At 33.0% G+C, this 21,682-nt stretch overlaps 3 protein-coding genes across 4 annotated transcripts; 2 read left to right on the top strand and 1 right to left on the bottom strand.

Annotated features, from left to right (window-relative positions):
* Nucleotides 1–161: 161 nt before the first annotated feature.
* Nucleotides 162–4,265, bottom strand: U2A' (U2 small nuclear ribonucleoprotein A). The gene is made up of 9 exons (XM_068605963.2): nt 3,910–4,265; nt 3,521–3,642; nt 3,410–3,450; nt 3,142–3,271; nt 2,849–3,054; nt 2,387–2,560; nt 2,196–2,246; nt 1,252–1,425; nt 162–523 (listed from the first exon to the last, which is right to left on the bottom strand). The coding sequence occupies exons 2-9, from the start codon at nt 3,600–3,602 to the stop codon at nt 518–520; spliced, it is 864 nt and encodes a 287-aa protein (XP_068462064.1). The 5' UTR covers nt 3,603–3,642; nt 3,910–4,265; the 3' UTR covers nt 162–517.
* A 2,975-nt stretch (nt 4,266–7,240) lies between these two features.
* Nucleotides 7,241–7,887, top strand: LOC137806048 (uncharacterized). The gene has a single exon (XM_068605962.2). It carries the CDS (start codon nt 7,325–7,327, stop codon nt 7,778–7,780), a length of 456 nt encoding a protein of 151 aa, XP_068462063.1. The 5' UTR covers nt 7,241–7,324; the 3' UTR covers nt 7,781–7,887.
* A 2,520-nt stretch (nt 7,888–10,407) lies between these two features.
* On the top strand, nt 10,408–21,410 carry EMB2765 (P-loop containing nucleoside triphosphate hydrolases superfamily protein). Of its 2 annotated transcripts, XM_068605961.2 has the most exons (14): nt 10,408–11,093; nt 11,193–11,282; nt 11,631–11,693; nt 12,320–12,406; nt 12,548–12,694; nt 12,801–12,961; nt 13,214–13,448; nt 13,586–13,696; nt 14,251–15,309; nt 15,436–15,699; nt 16,391–16,576; nt 17,945–19,099; nt 19,947–20,294; nt 20,648–21,410. In XM_068605961.2, exons 1-14 carry the CDS (start codon nt 10,671–10,673, stop codon nt 20,996–20,998), a joined length of 4,680 nt encoding a protein of 1,559 aa, XP_068462062.1. In that variant the 5' UTR covers nt 10,408–10,670; the 3' UTR covers nt 20,999–21,410. The 2 variants fall into 2 exon arrangements, with proteins under 2 accessions (XP_068462062.1, XP_068462061.1); XM_068605960.2 differs by having other exon boundaries at nt 10,527–11,282.
* Nucleotides 21,411–21,682: the final 272 nt, after the last annotated feature.

The following is a 21,682-nucleotide window of genomic DNA, read 5'->3' on the forward strand; positions in this document are numbered from 1 at the left end:
TATATTACTAAAAATCTTTAAAAAACTAATTATAAAACTCTACTGTTAGCTAAATCATTCTATTTTATCTCCAATAGGATCTAAATTATAATAAATCCCAAAAGAATGTTTTATTTTTTTCATATTAATAAAAACTCTTCTCAAAACTGTATAATAACATCTCCACCAAATAAATTTCCATCCATTATCGCTATTTGTAACATTATTACTCTAACTTTGAGCAAAGTTACAAAACTTGTCTTTCCACTACTATGGACGCTACGTTTTCCGAGATAAAAACACACTATAAAAGAAATTAAAGATACAATCAAAATTGTGTATCTAAATTGTAGAAACTAAAGTAGTAGAAAGATAAGAAAATCAATATCGAAGTTCCGAAATCAGACATACTAAACTGCAATGTAAATCATCAAGTAGAGAAGTTCAGTACAGAAAATTCATCAAGAACGCTTCATGGAAATCTACCAAGAACATCATCACATTAAAGAAGTGCCAAGGCATCTTCAAAATCTTCACTCTAATCCTGCACAAAAATAAAATAAATATTGAACCACACATAGAGCATTACTAGAGCATGAAAACAGATAAAGATTGAGCTGCCAAATATGAACTGATCAACACTGAGCATACACACACATATATATAATTCAGCTGAGGCACACTCGAGCTTTATCCACATTTCCAAAAGTCTCAACTACAGGAAAAAAAAAACAAATCCTAATCTTCATATAAAACACCAGCTAAGTTAGTGCATAGCCTCAAATAAGGACTTGGTACAATGCAAACATGTCATGTAAAGTTAAAACACCAACCAAACAGGAAACCCAGGCAAAAAAAATAGCAAGAAGGGGACTCGATCAGGGTATGGTCTGAAACAAGCCTAAAAGCATTTCATGGTGGCTGGCAACAGTGACCACGGACCAGAGATGCATAGTCAAACAGTAGGAACTGGGTAAAAAGAATTAGAAACGAGGAAGAGTCTGCAGACTCTGTAAATCGCAGAGCAAAAGTTCATTTTGATACATTTTAACAATTAGTTAAAATTAAATTATTAAAATAAAACAATGATTGAGTACACTGAGCAGCAACTGCTTATATGCTCAAAAAAGTTCTGATGAAGACATAGGTATAGCACAATAGATAACTATAGGAAACAAACTGAATAAACATGCATCAGAGAGCAATAATGATGTCTCAACTGTAACAAATATACAGAATACAAGTCATAAACACATCAGAGTGGACATATACCTGTTCCATTGAAGTAGAATCAGTATTTGTCTGCTCCTGTGTATCATTGGATTCACCATCAGCTTGACCTCTGTCATCATGGATCATATCTTCAGGTTTTTCATCAACATTACCCAACACTATATTATCATTCAAGCCTTGTATATCTGCAGGAAGCTGGCCAGACTTCAATGCCTGCAATCATGTACACTGATTAGATGTACAGCATCATTACAGTTTTTTTCGTAATAGATTAAACAATTAAACGAGGAAAAATCAGTTTACAACAGTTAAAACCATTCTTAGTTTACACCATTATTGAAATTAATAAGTATCACATTTATATACATTAAAATTAATATGATACGTAATTTTGGAATATGTTAAATTAAGGGCTATATAATTGTATTCTTATATTGTTGTTCAAATAAACCATACTTAAGCTATTCATCAGTGTAAGAATAGTATGTCTTAACACTGTCAGCTTCTCAAATTCAATTAGGACGAATCAACATTTTTTCAGTTTTTGAAGACACAATATCATGAATCAAGGAAATAGCCAGCAAAATATCATAATAAGACTCCCTAAACCAAATGATAAAAAAAAAACAATTACCCTTCTCTTTCTGTAAACCACTAAAGAAAACCAAGAGGAATTCCTCAACTTAACCCAACCCAAATTCAACCTACCCCACACAGCAAATAATCCAATCTACATATTCTATGCCAGTAAGTAGCAACGTTGACAAAAAAAACTGAGTGCGGGTCAGTATTTCTAAAGCTCTGGTGCAATGTGACACATTTCATAGAGTCTTCCTGCAGATCATCCCTCTATTAGCAGGTCATTAGTTACAAATTATCCTATCATTATTTACAATAATCTCAATATAATGTTAAGCAAGAGTATGACAGAAACAAATACTTAAAATCCAATAAGCGATTGTCTAATTTAGAAAAGTAAGCACCTTTTCAAGTCTAGCAACCTCCTCAAGAGTCTGAGAATTCACAATGGCAGCCTGCATAAAGAAGAAACACATCAAACCACAGGTAACCAAGCTTAGCAGTTATCAGAGTGTGTCATGTTGGATATGTGACATGTTCAACCCTATTGTGATAAGCCTTAAATAAATGACGAGTTCAAGTATCATCACTGTACCTTGATAGCAGTAATTTGCTCAGGTGTGGGAGCAACCACTTTGGGCACCTGTTGTTCCTCAGCTGCTTCTGAAACATTTGGAGTTTTAGCAGGTGAAAATGGTTTGGGTGGTGTCTTTTTAATTTCTTCCATAACTTCTTCCGAAGCAAACAAGCTTTTGGCTTCCAACCGTTCCTATTAATTTAAATAAACCATAAAAAGAATGAAATATAATAGAAGGGCATATGCAATTGGAAATAAGAAATAGACCTGATAATATATCTATCATCTTTCTCCTTTTTTATAACATTGGTAGATACAAAGGCCTTGCAGGCATTACCAGAACATCCTATCTTTCAAAAATATACTCAAAATGCTGATTTATAAATTTTATACAGACACTAACAGAACATACTATCTTTCATATTTCAAACAACAAGCCCAATAAAAAATAGTACGGGTAGTGGGAAAAACAAGCATTACCTTATTTTTCACTTTCTTGAAATCTAAAACTCGGAGGGATTTCAGTTTGTTAATAACATAAAGCCTATAATTTGGTTTCTTCGTAATATTGTTGTCAAGCAGACTAAGGAACTGCAGCTTTGGAATGGATGCTAAAGGATCAATCTCTACCAAGTTTACAATTCTGTTGTTAGTGAGGACTAGTGTGTGTAAGTTTGGCAAGAACTCTGCAATGAAAATGACAGAAGGGAAAAGGTCACTAAAATGAGGAAATTAAAAGAAAGAATGTGCAGTTCAAAGTTCAAAAACTGTACCTCCAATGCTGGGATTAATTCTAGTAATCCTGTTGTTATTAATGATAATGGTACCCAACCGGTTAAGATATGGTACGTTCTCCAGTTTGACAATCTCATTGTCAGATAAATCTATGGTGTCAAATTGGTCCTGAAGGAAATTCAATACACAGGAACTCAAAATTGTGAACACTGAATCACTTAATACATCCTTTCTAATGAAGAAGACCTCAACAATACAAGGGGAAAACTAAATTGCACAATACAAGGGGAAAACTAAATTGCACACCTCAGTAGCACCCAGGTTTTCAATTACAGCTATCTTGTTGCCTGTAAAAAACATGACAAAGTTATTCTCAAAGAGGGATAGTAAGAAGGAGAGAGATGGAAAGGTAAATACCTCGAAGATCTAATTCACGCTCTTTAATTGCATTGAAAAAATGAGGGCTTTTCCATACCAAGTCAGCAGTGAGCCTCACCATCTCTTCTACTCAGAGTGCAGAAGAAATTGAACAGTAATGGCTGCAAAAACGTAACTTGTGGAGGTGAGCAAGTCAAAATTACAAAGGGTGCTTTTACAAACCAAAAATAATTCAAATAACACACAAAGAATAATTTGAAACCTAAAAGGGTTCAAACCCTTTTAGGTCATCACAACACCAAACACTAACAAACAAACAAACAAAACACGAATCCAAAAATGAAATGCAGAAACACGAGAAATGAGAGAACAAGCATGAAATTGAAGTGCGCGAAAGCTAAAGGGAGATGAAAGAAGAAGACAAAAACCTAGAGAAGAAGCAGGAGCAAGGGGGTCACAGTGTTGAGTCCCTTTTAATCTTTTATGGTTTTAAAGGGAGTGAATATAATCCTTCCCTCCACTCATAATGTAAAAAAAAAATTAGGTAAAAGGGATAACAAAACATTATTTTTATAACAATATTTTCTTATGCAATTATCAACCTTTATAATTTTTTTAAAAAAATATTCCCCAAAATGGTGGAAGATTTGTTGTTAACCATGACTGAGAGAGACAGCACTGCAACCAGGTGAAGTTCATGGAATGAATGGTGTTAATTGAACAAAAAGGGAGCAAGAAAACTCCCCATGAGTTTTCTTCATGAGTTTAGGCAATTTCTTCCTCCACTTTCCCTAGTTTCTTCATGTAACCTTATAAATCTTTTAATTTCAAAATTATCCTTCGATAAAAGGTGTATGGTTTGTTTTTTTTATTTTCAAATTGGTATAATCCATAAATCTTAATTTGAAATATAATACAATTTTGTATTTTGAATTCTACAATTTAAAAGATATTTTTTAGATTTGAAAGTATATTTCTAACTCTAAATTTGAAATATAAAATTGTATTTAAAATTTTAGAGTTTAAAATATATTTTTAAACACAATAAATACCTTTAAAAAATTTAAAAATCGGAATGTACTATGGACAAAATCAGCAAAATGTTGTAATTTTTTTCTCGAATTACTAGAATGAGTGAAAAAATTATTACAAAATAGGTAAGTTGTGAAGCAAAAGCACAAGGTTCCTCAATTGAATTGTCTTTCGTACACACGACTCTTGTATGAAAAAAAAAATGTGAATAAGGTACATGATGACTTTGGTGTAAAAATTCAACAAAGTTGAAGGCTTGCATGTACAATATGACTTCAACTTTGTTAAAAAAAAAAATTAAAAAAAGTATTTATTTTTTGTTTTTTAAAAAATAGAATAATTAATTAAATTGTTAAAAAATTGAATTTTTTTATAAAATAAATATTTATTCTTAAATATAAACCCTATTAAAAATGTCACAGCTAAACCTTAGATTCAGGTGTAAAAACTTTTAAATCCTAACACATGAACTATAAGACATAAAATGTATACCTAAACCCTAAACCTAAAATGTATATTCAATGGTTAAAATAAGTAAAGTTGTTTTCATTTGATGAGAAGTGAGCACATTAAGTGCAATCATTCTTCTATCCTCTTTGGTTGTGAAACACTTTTTCAAACATTCATTTATTTTCCTATAAATGTCTTTATCCTCATCTTATTTTAAATCTTTCAAAGTCATTATTTACTATAATACCCTCTGTCACTAACATAGACTTAACACTGCTTACGTGACATTAATTGACGTTGCAGACGTGACATTTGGTAAGGATGTGACACTGACTCTATATTATAATATATGACCCGTAGCACACGCAAAACTGGTTACCCGTGTGTTTGTAAGTGGTTACTTATGTGACGCACGCAAAATTGGTTCCTCCACATATACTAACAAACGCAAAACTGATTACCCGTGTTTCCGTAAGTGATTACCTGTGTGACGTTTATGGTCACCCACTCTTCATGAAAAAAAATTATTTTTTTAAATAAAAACCATATATTACATCGGTTAGATGGCTTAACCGATGTAGGTTTCTCCACATATACTGGCACGCACAAAACTGGTTACTCGTGTGTCTATAAGTGGTTATCTATGTGACGTTTATGGTCACTTACTCTTCATGAAAAAAAATCAATATTACATCGGTTAGATAGCTTAACCGATGTAAAAATCATATATTACATCGGTTAAATGGCTTAACCGATGTAGGTTTCTTCACATATACTGACACACACAAAACTGGTTACCCGTGTGTTTGTAAGTAGTGGTTACATATGTGACGTTTATGACCCACCCACTCTTTATGAAAAAAAAATCAATTTTTTTTAATATGAACCATATATTACATCGGTTAGATGACTTAACCGATGTAATATGAGTTATTATAAGTAAAAAAATATATATTACACCAGTTATTTATAATAACCGATGTAATATATATTTTTGACCCTATTTTGAAGCTCGCGTTGTTCATTCGCGCACAATCTCACTCTATCACGTCATTGTCACGTTTGCGACGTCAAATGTGTGTCATTTGTAGAGAGTGTCGGGACTCTAATACCAAATCTTTAAAAAACGAGTATTAACAAAATTAACTAAGATTCATAGAGTGAGTAATGCAACTACTTTTAGTCAACCTAGTAATTAATACATTATAAACATAAAATGAATAAAAGATCTTGAAAATTTGTCCATCCATTACAAACTATCTTAATCCCTTTTTTTGTTCGACTTCTATTTAACTAGTTTAAGTAAATTTTCAACATGTGTTTCCACTTATTGTAATGGAGTTGTATCCTACAAGAAGAAAACCATTAAGATTATGATTTTAAATAAACATATATTAATTCACATAACAAGATCTCTTGTAAGAAACAAAAAAAAAACAAATTATCTAGTTATGTGAACTTTGAGATCGACTTTGTCTTTTAAGTTGAATGTCGTCTCTATATGAATCATGTTTCCATTTTTTAACGAAGTGATCTTTAATGTTGAAGTTATTTAATAAATTTTATTTAATAATAAAAAATATATTAAATTGCATTCGGTTAGGTAAAATATTTAGTGAAACCATTATTATATCTATAAATATAATTTTTTTATATTTAATTTTTAAAATTATTTAATATATTTTCATTAATAATGACTCGTGTTAGGTTATTTATATGAATAGATAACTATTATGTTGAGAAGAGTCAAACTTCGTTTAAAAGAAAAACAAAAACTAAACAAAAACAAAACCTGGAGTACCAATAGTATACTATTAAACTTCCTCTTTTTAAATGTAATCAATGTTGCAATTTATTTTACAATCAATTTTTTTATTCACAGTTTTAAATTATTATTATGCTAAAATATTAATTAATTTGTATTATTTATTTTTCAAAAAAATACTAGAGTTTTATTAATCCTTTTCTATATAAGTTGTTTTTTCATATCGAAAATCTTTTTTTTAATGATTACCCGCAAACGTCACAGTTAATAATTAAAACACGTATATTTTATAATATAAATTTTACCACAAACAATTAAATCAGGCTTTTTCAACATATACTCTAAAAATGTCACAAATATGAAAAAAAAAATACAAATACATGCACAGTTATAATTCACAAGTAAGTTTTTCAAGAATTAAAAAAAAAAACTAAATGAGTTTATAATATTATAATTTATTTTATTTGTATAATAATTTGATAAATTAAGTTTATGTTTGGCACGAATTAAATTAAAATAATCCAGTGAATTAAAAATTGTGATGCAATTATAATATCATCAATAATGGGATGTAGGAAGGGATTTGAGCGGAGAAGATGAAGAAGGGAAGCAAGAAGGAGAAGAAGACGAAGATAGAAGATGAAGTTGAAGAAATGTTGCAAGCAGCGCAAGATCAGATTCTCTTGAATCTCTCCCAAGCCCACATCGCACGTGCTTCTTCTTCCACCCTAAATCCGGATCCGGATCCGGTTACGGTTACGGGTCTAGATCTGGATCTTGACCTGGAGCGTCGCTTCCAGGCCCTCAAAATGAAGACAAAACCTAACCTCAAACAGCAACAGCAACACCAAGATCTCTCCGCCAGATTTGATGCTCTCAAAGCCAAATCATCCAATTCCAATTCCAATTACTGCAAAGAAGAAGAAGAAAGTGAAGACGACGAAGAGACTCAAGTTCAGAAACTCATTGAGTGGGCTAAGGATGCGGCGAGGCTTGATCCTTCTCCGCCCTCCGACGACGACGACGACGATCAGAACCTCCGAGATATCTAGAATTCAACTCATTTCTATTTTACTGTTCATCAAAATTGAATTTCACAGCTTCTGTTTCTCATTCTGTATATAACTCACTCCTTCAAATATCTTTTCTGTTTCTCACATTTTCACTTTTTTTTCTTTCTTTTCCCATCTTTAACCCTTTCTCAGATTGCATATTTTGTTTGTTTCGCGATTTATTGATGCAAGAAACGATTTTGCTTTTTGAAGACTTTGAACCCTAATTTGTTATTTAAGAATTGTTCACTGCATTAAGCATGTGTCATGTGTTCAGTAGGAAACACATCTTCATTTTTTATTATAATAAATAAAATAAAATTTATTTTTAAAAGTTTATATATAAAATAATTGTATTTCAATCATTTTTTATTCTAAGAACTAAGATTAATTATATTTATAAAGAAATTGGAATGTAAGTGAAAAATTCACAGCATGTGTAATAGTATAGATTTTTGGTGTATATTTAAAATAAATTTATATTAAAACAGAAAATTATTATCTATCTCAATAAAAAAAATTAATTATATATTAAAATAATAAATATATAAATTTTATATTAATTTAATTTATTATGTAGTCATTTATTTTTTTATGATATATATTAAATTAGTTTAATTTGATTTTTTTATTGTAATGTTTTTATTTTTATTTATTCTTTTTGTAATATGAAAATATATGTTATTAAATATTAAAATATGTTATTAAATATTAAATTGATAAATTTAAATTAAATAATTTTATTTATTGTATAATTATTTTGTCTATTATAATATAAAAGTATATATTAATAAAATATTAATAGTATAACTACTAAAAGACTACTAGTATTTATAATTTAGTTATTTATATAAATATAAAAATAGTATTTTAAAAACATAATAATTATAGTAAATATAATTGCTTTTGTCATACCTAACCAACCTAAGGAAGGTGGAATTAACTATCTATTAAACTAAATTTTATATATTTTAAATAACTATGAATTACAATTTATAATATAATATTTGTGTAGTTTTATTTATTGATTTTTTTTAACTATATGTACATATGAGCTATACTACTAAATTTTCTCATTCATTTAACTATTTTCCTCGTACATATTATCAACAGTCATATTTGTTACTCTTTCCATTTTTTTTAACTACCACAAGTTTGCATTTTGCCACCATAAATATTTTAAATAATATCATTAGATTAAATCAATGTATATTACAATTAGATGTGAGAAATTATAATTAAGATTTCAAAATATGTACATCACTTACACAATAAGTAAGATTTTTGTGTGCAATTTAACTAGTTTGTTATCAAAATGAATATTTGTTTATTTAGATAAATTGTGTCAAATAAATATGAACTTCTTCAACTTAAAAATACATGGTTGTTTGAAACAATTTTACCAATAAAAAGATGGAATCACTTAGTTAAGTGAAGTCGTGTAAATCATAGACGATTTTGTTTAAATAATTTTTTTTTCCAGATTAAGTAAATTTGTTTCGTGTATTAACAAATTTAATGGTATTTTTTTTAAGTCGTAAAGAGGTAGATAGTTGTTTATTTATGTTGACATAACGTACTCAGTTCAAAGATTTTTGTAAACGTATGCAAGTTGGTTCATTTTGTTAAATTTATACCAACAACATTTTAACTATTTAAGATGTGACAAGTGTGACTGACAGTGTGCACACACGCGTCTTCACATCATAACCTTGTCAACCATCAACTCTAACCATCTTCCTCCAATGCCCATATTCTCGCTTCACAACAAATGGGTCATCGTAGTCCGCTTGCTCAATGGCAGAATCGGCAACGCAATCAAGAATCTAATGTTGACTTTTATGTTAAGTGGGAAAGATTTGATGTTGCACGTTAAACTTTGGAGACCATATGTAAACCTAATAATTTCTCATTGAGTATTTTGATTGTTGGATAGTGTCAAAGTAATAGATTTGGAGCTCAAAGGTAATTAAATCCAACAAATAAAATGAATTGACAATGGTCATCTGGAAACGCAACCCTTATAAGAAAAACCATTATTTGGACAACGCACGAAAAGGTTAATTTAAGCACGATTTCATGGTTGATTTGGGATGGAAAGTGAAGGTGAAATGTGAAGATGATAAAATCTTAGAATAGCCGTTGTCGTTGCCCTAAATCCATCTCATTCAACCACCACATTCGCCACCGAGAAGAAAATAAAACCCTAACGTGAGTGTATACATGAATATACTATGGGTCATAATTGCACAATTTACGTTTGCATACCCATTATACTGAGTAATCATAAGCAGTTAACGTTGATTATGGACATTTAAAAAAAAAACTAAATTACATATTTTTTTATGACTAAATTATTATTTTTCTTTAAATTATCAATAATAAATTAAATTATTTGCGACAACTATAACTTTTTAAAGTTACTCATAATTCTTTTATTTATTTAAGAAATTCAAGATGATTTCAATTTACCTCCCAACTTAAAAAATCACTGATTTTATACATATGTTTGAAATTAAAATAAAATTTGCTTGAAAAAAATCATAGAAGACAAAATTTCACAAGAAAAATAATTTTGAAGGTCTTAAAATTTTGTTATAAATAAAATATAGCAAAGATTGAAATACATAGAGAAAGAAGGTAGTAAGAGAGTGGTGAAGGGCACTAGTAGAATAACATCATCCCGTTTAAAATAAACAGATCCAAAAGTGTGCGCGCTTAGAACCAACACCAAATCTTAGCCAGTGGAGTGAATGCTCACAAACGTCGTTCTTATGAAGACGTGAATCAATCTTAATAGCCAAAAGAAAAGAAGAGCGCGCATTTGGTTTGTGTAGGGTTTAACCCTCAAAACCCTAATTCCACAACTTCCCCAACCCTCGCTCCCATCATGACCAAGGTTTACGGCACCGGGACGTATGATTTCCGCCGCCACCGCGTGGCCGAGTATCCGCTTGCGCCGCCGGCCGACTCCAAAGCGGTAGGTCATGTGGCCGGTGGTGGCAGCGGTGCCGTTCCGAGCAGCATCACTCTGTCGGAGATTCAGCGCGACCGGCTGACCAAGATTGCGGAGGCGAACTGGCTGACGGGCAGCGATGCAGCGGCGAAGGTGAAGGAGTTGGACCCTGACCTGGTTCGCAAAATCTACGAGACCGAATTGTTGGTGAAGGAGGGTTCCAAACCCGTTCCCTTGCAACGCGTCATGATTCTGGAGGTTAGCCAGTATCTCGAGAATTATCTGTGGCCTCATTTCGATCCTCTCACCGCCACCTTCGAGCACGTCATGTCCATCATCATCATGGTCAACGAGAAGGTCCTCGCTCTCCTCTTTTTCTTTTTTGTCGTCTTTGTTCTGCTTTCTTACAAGTTAATTTCACTTATGTGTTGCTTATATTGTGTGCCTTGCTTCCAGTTCCGTGAGAATGTTGCTGCCTGGACTTGCTTCCATGAGAGGAAAGACGCTTTCAAAGGCTTTCTTGAGAGGGTTCTTCGCTTAAAGGAGGTATACCTAGCTTCAACTTTTCTTGTTCGGTTGGATTTTCTAGCAACATTTAAATTATGCTGGCGGTCACGGTTGCAGTTTCGTTGCAATGCAGTCCCTGACATTGCGGCAAATTGCACACTAATGTAGTCAATACAGCCATAATTGTGGTAGCAATTCTGTCACCCAGGGTCCATCAACCTTGGTGTTACGGTTGAACCTTGACCCTTTTCAAGTTTTTTCTCTAACCTTTGCTTTCGAGTTTTCATTCCCCCTTTTCTCTGTTTGAACTGTGGCATTTGACTGTACAATTAGAATCCCATGTTAGTTATGACATTTTGCTAAACCTTGTGTTTAATCTGACTGTAGGGACGAGAACTGAGTATAGCAGAGAAGACAAATTATCTAGTTTTCATGATAAATGCCTTTCAGGTATGCTTGCTAGCGCACCTGCGCTTTGTCTCTTAGTTTACATTATGCACAACTTTTTGTTGGCTATAATTTAATCATGTATGTATGTTTATGTGACTGTGTGTCTGTAATGTTATCATATCTTCAAGGAGACGCTTACATTGTTGTTGATTTACTGATTTACTACTACTGCTCTACACAGTCGTTATGTTTTCAGCAATTTTTTTGTTCAAATATCTTTTGGTTTGCTACAGCTCCTAAGCCTTGAGACATAATAGGAATGTTTCGTTTCCGATTTTAATTTTGACAAAAACTGTCATCATAGAAGAAAATACCAAAATGGAGAGAATAATTTCCAATTTCTCAAGTCATCAAAATCTGTTGTTGTACATGAACTGTAGCAATCCATTATCTTATTAGTGATTGTCAGTTAGTGCTACTTGGAGAATTGACAAGGCAGTCCAACTGAAATGAAACAGAATGGTCAATCCATTATTTAACATGCCTAACAAGAGTGATTCTAGGAATGGTCATTTTATTCTATTCCATACATTCTGTTTTCCCATTCTAACTGTAATAGTTATAGTGAACCTAATAGGCTCTCAGATCATTGTTAAATGTAGCTAAGCTATTACTTTGCATTGCAGAGTTTGGAAGATGAGGTTGTTAGCAGGACAATATTGAGATTGGCAAGTTTGAAATCTTGGCACAGTTTATCTTATGGTCGTTTTCAGGTAAGATTGAATAAAAAATCAATTTGTGTTGATGAATATTACCTTTGTTAAATCATATTCTTTATTTTATGATTAATGTTAAATATTATTGTTTGCATGCTAAGTGCCATTTCTTTGGGCCATTGGTCTTCACCTATGTAGATGGAGCTTTGTCTTAATCCTGGTTTGAGCAAGAAATGGAAAAGGATGATAAAGAAGGAACCTGTGAAAGGAGGTGGATCACATTTAGATCCCTCAACTACAGTTGAAGTGATGTTCGTGAGAAACCTCATAGAAGAATTTCTTGAGGTTTTGTTTTAAAAAGTTTGAATGTAATGTTTTCCACTTCAACAAAATATTTTTACTTGAAAGTAGTTTCCTGAATTTCTTTTTGTTGTATTCATTTTCTTTTTAGATACTAGATTCACAGGTACTTCCCCAGAAACAATTTTGCGGTGGGGATGATGAAATTTTTGATGGTACCGGATTGGGACTTGTTAATGATGCTTGTGTCCTGTACTGTGAGAGGTTTATGGAATTTCTAATTGACCTCTTGAGTCAATTGCCAACAAGGAGGTATTTTGTTATGACTATCTGTAGTCTTTTTCATTTAAGGACTATGTTGTTTTGTTTAATACTACAAATGTTATATTTAAGTTTTACTTAGATATTTTGCCAGTGTTATGAATGATGTCCAAGTTACTTCCATAATTTAAAATGGATTCAATTCTTAAACGCTTGGAGCAAGATGGAATTCTTGTAGACAATATCATTCTTTTGTCTAATATTACAGAACAAATATTTCCTGACTCTGATTCTGATTTGTAGGTATTTGAGGCCTCTGGTGGCTGATGTAGCTGTAGTTGCCAAATGCCATTTAAGTGCACTCTATAGGCATGAAAAGGGGAAGCTTTTTGCCCAGTTGGTTGATTTGCTGCAATTCTATGAAGGGTTTGAGATTAATGATCATACAGGAACACAGTTAACAGATCATGAGGTTCTTGAAACTCATTACAGTCGATTGCAGGCATTCCAGCTTCTTGCATTTAAAAAGATGGAAAAGGTGAGAGTTTAGATATAATTTAATATGAATGAACATAAAATACTAAAATCCTACTATACTGTCTATTACTAATATCCTACCTTTCCCTAATTTCATGTTTGTGTACAAGATTTCATATTTTTTTTTTCTGGTTGTAGCTGCGGGAACTTGCTTTGACTAACATTGGTTCTATTCACAAGCGTGCTAATCTATGCAAGAAATTGTCTGTTCTTTCTCCAGAGGAGTTAAGGGATTTTGTTTGCTGTAAGGTATATTAATAGATTAACTCTTGACTCGTCTATTTTTTATAATATTGATTTTGGGTCTTCAATTTTCCTGTACCACTTATAAATGTAGAGTTTTAGAATTGATTGTTAATCTTTATCTCTATTGCTAATGATTATAGTTATTTCATTTAAAGTTCACTTATTCTTCTTCCTTTCTTATTTCATATCATTTCCTCTTTTTATTTTCTCAGTTTTCTGGTATCTTTTAGCTTATATATTTTCCAATTTAGTTGTCATTTTTATACTTATCCAGATATTTGCGAGTTCCTCCTGAATTTAAAAGCTTGCTTGGTCTCCCTTTTAATAAAATGCATACTGGCTTACTCTGTTTATGATCATAAGGAGAAGTGATCTTTTGTTATATTTACTGTATTGTAGTGGGGTTAACTTTCATTTTAATGTACGTGTTTCCATTATTTCATGCAGTAGTTATGTTGATTAATTTTAGAAATTGTATCGTAGTGTTTGTAGGAATGCACCATGTGTTGATTTTCATTAGTACATACTTTGTTTGTTGACATCGTTTTGTTATGCAGCTCAAACTGATCTCCAAGGAAGACCCCTGGTCTGAGAGGGTTGATTTTCTTATTGAAGTAATGGTATCCTATTTCGAGAAGCAACAATCTCAAAAAGAAGCTATTAATGCTCTTCCCCTTTACCCAAATGAGCAGATTATGTGGGATGAAAGTGTTGTACCTAGCATAAATTACTCAGGAGAAGGCTGTTTAGCATTGCCAAAGCTGAACTTACAGTTCTTAACACTTCATGATTATCTTCTTCGAAACTTTAATCTTTTTAGACTTGAATCAACGTATGAGATACGTGAAGACATTCAGGAAGCTGTTCCACATCTTCTTGCATATATTAATAATGATGGAGAAACTGCTTTTCGTGGTTGGTCAAGAATGGGAGTGCCAGTCAAAGAATTCAAAATTTCTGAAGTTAAACAACCTAACATTGGAGAAGTCAAACCAGCATCTGTGACTGCAGAAGTTACTTATAGTATTTCCAGCTATAGAGCACAGATTAGATCAGAATGGGATGCACTCAAAGAACATGATGTATTGTTTTTACTATCTATTCGTCCATCATTTGAGCCTCTTAGTGCAGAGGAAGAAGACAAGGCTAGTGTCCCACAGAAGCTAGGCCTACAATATGTACGTGGGTGTGAAGTTATTGAGATTCGGGATGAGGAAGGAAACCTTATGAATGATTTTTCTGGAAGGATTAAACGTGATGAGTGGAAACCCCCAAAGGGGGAACTGAGAACAGTAACTGTGGCTTTGGATACAGCACAATATCACATGGATGTAAGTAACATTGCTGAGAAAGGGGCAGAAGATGTTTATGGTACATTTAATGTGTTGATGAGGAGGAAGCCAAAAGAAAACAATTTTAAAGCCATCTTAGAATCAATAAGGGATTTAATGAATGAATACTGTATTGTTCCCAAGTGGTTGGAAAACATTTTTCTCGGTTATGGGGATCCTTCTGCTGCACAGTGGACTAATATGCCTGATCTATTAGAGACAGTAGATTTCAAAGATACTTTTATTGATGCTGATCACTTGAAAGAATGTTTTAAGGATTATGAGGTATTTCATTTTCATAAAATTCATAAAGCTTTTTGTTGCATGGGTGTGGTTGATGTTTTCCATTTGGAATTCTTGTATGAAATTTTGGTGCTTTTGTGATTTTCTCTCACTTCATGTATTTTTCAGGTGTCTTTTATTAATTCCAATGGAACAGAAAATTTGAATCCAAGGGCTCCTTTTAAGATCAAGCTTCCGAGAACACTCAAACCTAGCAATGGAGCTCTTACTGGGAATGCAGTTTCTACTGCTGGTGCAACAAATGATGTCAATACAGCTGTTACTTTTGATCAGAAAGAAGCACTAATTATTGAGGCATATACTCCTCCAGATCCTGGTCCTTATCCTCAAGATCAGCCTAAACAAAATTCAGTTAGATTTACTCCTACACAGGTGCATTCAGCTCTTGATCTCAATCTTACATTTTCACTTTCCAGACATACTGATTTTTGCTTTTATCTTACTCTGCCCCTTGCTTCCCTCACTGTAGGTGAGTCTGATCTTTTACCAAAATTCAATTGATTAATATGGCTAATTTGATTCACCTGGAATGTACAAATGCAGTGCTTGTGTTTTGATACAAGTAGAGCTAACCTACTTTGGCTTGCATCTTGTACGGTGATGCTATAGCATTCTTTTCATTTGATAGAGTAAGGAGACCATGGTTGAATCTATGTAGTTTTCTCATGTATTTCCTAGAGTACGGACCATATTTTCTAGGTTTTCTCATTACACTTACATTTCTTATAGAATAAGATTATGTTTACCTTCCTTGTGTGATGTTCTGCTGATGGTTGTTTTAAAGCTATTTCCACATTAGTTTTGCAAAGAAATTGGACTGTTTTTTTTTCTTGCCCCATTATTTCTGTCAGTAGCGGCAGTTGGAGAGAGCATGTAAAGGAGAACATGGTTTGCACATTTTAAAAGATTGTGTGGCTTCTTGTTCTTCCTTTCTCTCTAACTGCTGTTCAAGTGCAGGTGATCAAAATCCCCATATACATTTCCCACCATTTACTTTATTCTATTCTCCATCTGAGTACACAGGAGTAATATTAATGATAATGTGAATGTTTCTGTCAAGCAGGTTGAAGCAATTATCTCTGGTATTCAGCCTGGTTTAACTATGGTTGTGGGGCCACCTGGTACAGGAAAGACTGATACAGCTGTACAAATTCTGAATGTTCTTTATCATAATTGTCCTTCTCAAAGAACCTTAATAATTACTCATTCAAATCAGGCTTTGAATGACCTGTTTGAGAAGATAATGCAGGTGAGCTTTTATTTCAACTCCTCACAATGTTGTGATTTTAATTTTTGGATTAAAATTTTTAGTAGTTAATGTCCTAGTACATGGAATGAAAAATATGGAAAGAATGTTAATGAGATGTATTAATGTTCTAGCTGGTTCATGTATTTATAACAATTCATACATCATAGATGGAAAGAGAACAATTGAAAAACTACTCCTAGAATGTAGACTTTAAGCTTTAATTAATCTTACAAAACTAGCTTGTAAGGAACACCTACTTATATATACTATAATTTGCCTATATATCTTGTTGATGTGATATTTTTAACATATCCCCTCACATTGAGGACCAAATATCTTGAGTGTGGAAACAAAAATTATTCAATAGTGGGTTCCAACAAAACTTGTTAGGATATCCTAACTCAACCTTACAATCAACTTATAAGGCAAGATTTGCATAACTTGTGGAAACAAAAATTATTCTTATATATTTATTATAATTTGGTCATATTTCTAATTGATGTGAGATCTCCAACAACTACACCTAACTGACAAATAAGTATTTAAAAAAATAAGTTAAACTATTCTTACAAGTTAAACCTATTCAAACAAGTTGAACAATTCCAACAAAGGCGAAAAAGCTAGATGAACTACTTGATCCCATATGAACTCTAGAGGCAATACTTGACTAGTAAAATTTCTAGCCTTTGTCTTCAATCTGACGCATCCAAGTAAAGAAAATTATGGTGCTCAATCCTCTAAAATTAACACCAACTGACGATCCTTTCGAACAAATCAAATATACCAGACACAGTTCCAAAGAAGGGAATAATATATATGGGCAGTTTTGGTCCTAGGGTGGTATGTTTCTCTGGAGTATTTTGTTCTCCAATGCCAACATGAAAGTGGCAGAGAACTTAAAGGGAGACTCGGATAGTGAAAGGGTGACTTGCTGCAGATTGAAGTATATTGGGAATGATCTCTGGATATTCTTTTTAACTTCTGATAAAACATCTGATCATTATAGTTTTTTATCTTCCCACACAACCCTTTATCCCTCATAATTACCAAACATAGTTCCATATTTTCCCTTCTATGCAGTTTAAGAAATTTTTGGGCTTCATCATTGATGGAAGCATCCTCAAGCTCACAGTATCAATCATTTATGTTGTTTTCATTAATCTTGAATCTGTTATTTTCATTATTTTGTTTCAACCAAATATTTAGTTTTCTGGAAGATGAACCTGATATTTAGTATTGTTTTTCTTATTGGGAATAGGATTTTTTATTGAGGGTTCTAACTTGGAAGTTAGTAACTTCATTTTTGATTAATTCTGTCTTCTTTACGTAAGTTTAACATGTGTTTCATTTTATTTCTTTTTGCTTTAGAGAGATGTTCCTGCACGGTATCTTCTCCGACTTGGTCAAGGAGAACAAGAGCTAGCAACTGATCTTGATTTTAGTCGGCAAGGTCGTGTTAATGCAATGCTTGTTAGACGGTTAGAATTGCTGAGTGAAGTGGAGAGGCTGGCAAGATCTCTTCAATTACCAGAGGATGTGGGTTACACTTGTGAAACTGCAGGATACTTTTGGTTACTTCATGTTTATTCTCGCTGGGAGCAATTTCTTGCTGCTTGTGCTGAGAATAAAGAAAAACCAACATTTGTTCGAGATCGTTTCCCCTTCAAAGAGTTCTTCTCTGATACACCCCATCCTGTATTTACAGGTGAGTCTTTTGAGAAAGATATGCGGGCTGCTATGGGGTGTTTTTGCCATCTTAAGACCATGTTTCAAGAACTTGAAGAGTGCCGAGCATTTGAATTACTTAAATCAACAGCTGATAGGGCTAACTACTTAATGACCAAGCAGGCTAAGATTGTGGCAATGACTTGCACCCATGCAGCTCTAAAGAGGAAAGATTTCCTCCAGTTAGGTTTTAAGTATGACAACTTGTTAATGGAAGAAAGTGCCCAAATTTTAGAAATTGAGACTTTCATTCCAATGTTACTCCAGCGGCAAGAGGATGGTCATGCACGGCTTAAACGCTGTATTCTGATTGGTGATCATCACCAGTTACCTCCTGTTGTGAAGAACATGGCTTTTCAGAAGTACAGTCACATGGATCAGAGTCTATTTACCAGGTTCGTCCGATTGGGCATTCCTTACATTGAGCTAAATGCTCAAGGAAGAGCCAGGCCAAATATAGCTAAACTTTACAATTGGAGATACAGAGAATTGGGAGACCTTGCTTCTGTAAAGGAGGAAGTCATATTCAATAGGGCAAATGCTGGATTTGCTTATGATTATCAGTTAGTGGATGTTCCAGATTACCTTGATAAGGGGGAGACAACTCCATCCCCTTGGTTTTACCAAAATGAGGGAGAAGCAGAATATGTTGTCAGTGTCTATATATACATGCGTCTTTTAGGGTATCCTGCAAATAAGATATCCATTTTGACTACTTATAATGGTCAGAAACTTCTCATCCGAGATGTTATAAATAGGAGATGTGTTCCATATCACTTCATTGGTCCTCCTAGCAAGGTATGTTTCTCATCCTTTACCTTTTAATTTATATTTTAGATCAAATTTCAAAATGGTTTCTTTAATAGAAGGAAGTGTCAATTTTGGGTTTTTGATTTCTGAAGATGATTTTATAATTATTATTTTTATTAGGGTGTATTATATTTCCCTCTCTTGATAGGACATTTTACCAAGACGAAATGGGCCACAATTTTGTCCATTTTACGTAAACGAATTTAGTAGTTGCAAACAATTATGGATTAGGCTCTCACTGACATTTTTCCTTTCCCTATATCTTTCCGTGTCACCAACTACTAGTTTTAATGCCTTATTATTGAGTTATGGATTTTAGAAGATGTAATGAATTTTTAAACATGCCTGTTATCAGCTTTGGAACTTTTTTACCTATAATCTTCGTTTCATCTTCTAAACTTCCCAATTTGATAGTAGGGTTCAGAACTGATTACATTACAGATGGTGTGGGGTATTGTAGAGAGAAAAATACCAGCAATTAGCTTTTTTACACTACATATTCATTTATCGGGAGGAGTGGTTATTTTTTAAATTAGAGTGGATGGTAGCCTAATGTCAGTGTCTTTCTAGGAAGGATACTAAAATTTTGATAAATATATTCGGAAAACCACACCACAAAAACTACCTATTGTAGTTGGAGAGCCCAAAGCCTTGTAAGACCCCACACTAGAATCCCATACTTCCAACGTGGGACTCAAGTCATACTTTGCATACTAATACCGTTTTTTCTATGATATTTTGGACTGTGGAGTAAACAGACATCTCTGAAATTGTTGTACATTTTTCAAGTTTTGATTCTCAATTATGTCAGTTTTCTATAAATGGCTGCTCTCAGGTTACTACAGTGGACAAGTTTCAAGGTCAGCAAAATGATTTTATATTGCTATCTCTTGTGCGTACTCGATTTGTTGGTCACCTACGTGATGTAAGAAGATTAATTGTTGCAATGTCACGTGCTCGACTTGGTTTGTATGTCTTTTGCCGTCGTTCCCTTTTTGAACAATGCTATGAGCTGCAACCGACATTTCAGCTGCTTCTTAAAAGACCCGACCACCTTGCCCTTAATGTGAATGAAATAACATCATATACTGAACGAGATGTTGAAAATCCTGGACCTAAACATCATGTACATCTTGTCAGTGGCATCGAGGAGATGGGGAGTATCATAGATAGATTGTATCAGGTATGTCCCAAATCTCATAATACAAGAAAATGTTCTCCATTTTATCTTCAGTTACTCTGATACTTTTCCTGCTTTTTACTAATAAACTAAATTTATTTGGACCGAAAAGTTTAGAAAATCGGGCTAAGGAATACATCTTAACATAAGTATACAGTAAAGTTTATCTTCCAATTTTTCTGAACATTATGCCTGAAGTATTCCGATGAGATATTTATTGTGGGATAATATTGTTTACGCTAGCTTCTTTTAATACAAGCTGAACTTTCGTTGTACTCCTTTACTTGCCATAGATTATATTCTTTCTGGGTTCTATTCAACAAAAATACTTAATGATTTTTTCTATATATTTCCAGGAAAAGTTGAGACTAGAGTTTCATAAAAATGAGCCTTATTTAGAACCATCAGAAAATACCGAAAACAGCATAGACATGCCAGAACAAGCAGAGGATACTGATATGCCAGAACAAGCAGAGGACACTGATATGCCAGAACAAGCAGAGGACACTGATAAGCCACAACAAGCAGAGGACACTGATAAACCACAACAAGCAGAGGACACACCGCACGAAATCAAGGAGGCTACAACTGTCGATAACCATGTGGCTGAAAATATGCCACCGGAAAACAGTGTGGAAGAAGTTACCATGGTTGATAACAGTGATGGTGTTGCAAAGGAGGAGACTGGTGTAGGTGCTGCTGAGTAATCGAGCATCCTTTACACTTCTGTTTATTTTTAAGCTACATATCCGTAGGCATGCCATTTCTTTTCTATGTCTAGATAGATTGCCAAGATGTAGCAATGGGAAATCAGATTTTTGATGTGAAAGGTAGCATGGAGGAATTCATGAGCTTGTACCAATTGTAGTGAGTATATGGAGATGCCAGTGCCTAGAGGAAGCAATATTTTCCATTAAATTTTGATAGACTACGATGAATTTACTGTAGATTGAATGTCTCACCCCTACAAGAAGGGTATGCCCATCTCATACTGTACAGTAACTCCACCAACATTCTCTAGTGTAGGATAAGATGACTTTTATTTAAGTTTTGTTCTTTTTGTTAAAAAAAGTAAAACTGTGTGAACATTGTTTTTTTATCACAGGGTATCCTTTAAACTAACCAAATTTCTGGGCATTTTCTTTTTTTTCACCCCATACCTATTGTTCATTTACTAAAATACTTTTATCAGTAAAATCCCTCACTCTTTGGAATATGTCGAAGATCTTCTTGATTATGAAATCTAGAAAGGTTCTATAATTGTCAGTCTAGGATTATAATTTTTTTTGTTTTTGGAAACATTTAATTATTGTTTTAATCGTAGTTCGAGATTGGGTAATTTAGATCTTTTTTTTTCTTCTAAATTATATTATGCATTAGGTAATTCAGAA

Source organism: Phaseolus vulgaris, chromosome 3, assembly GCF_051622355.1.
Source record: "Phaseolus vulgaris cultivar YP4 chromosome 3, ASM5162235v1, whole genome shotgun sequence".
NCBI lineage: Eukaryota > Viridiplantae > Streptophyta > Magnoliopsida > Fabales > Fabaceae > Phaseolus > Phaseolus vulgaris.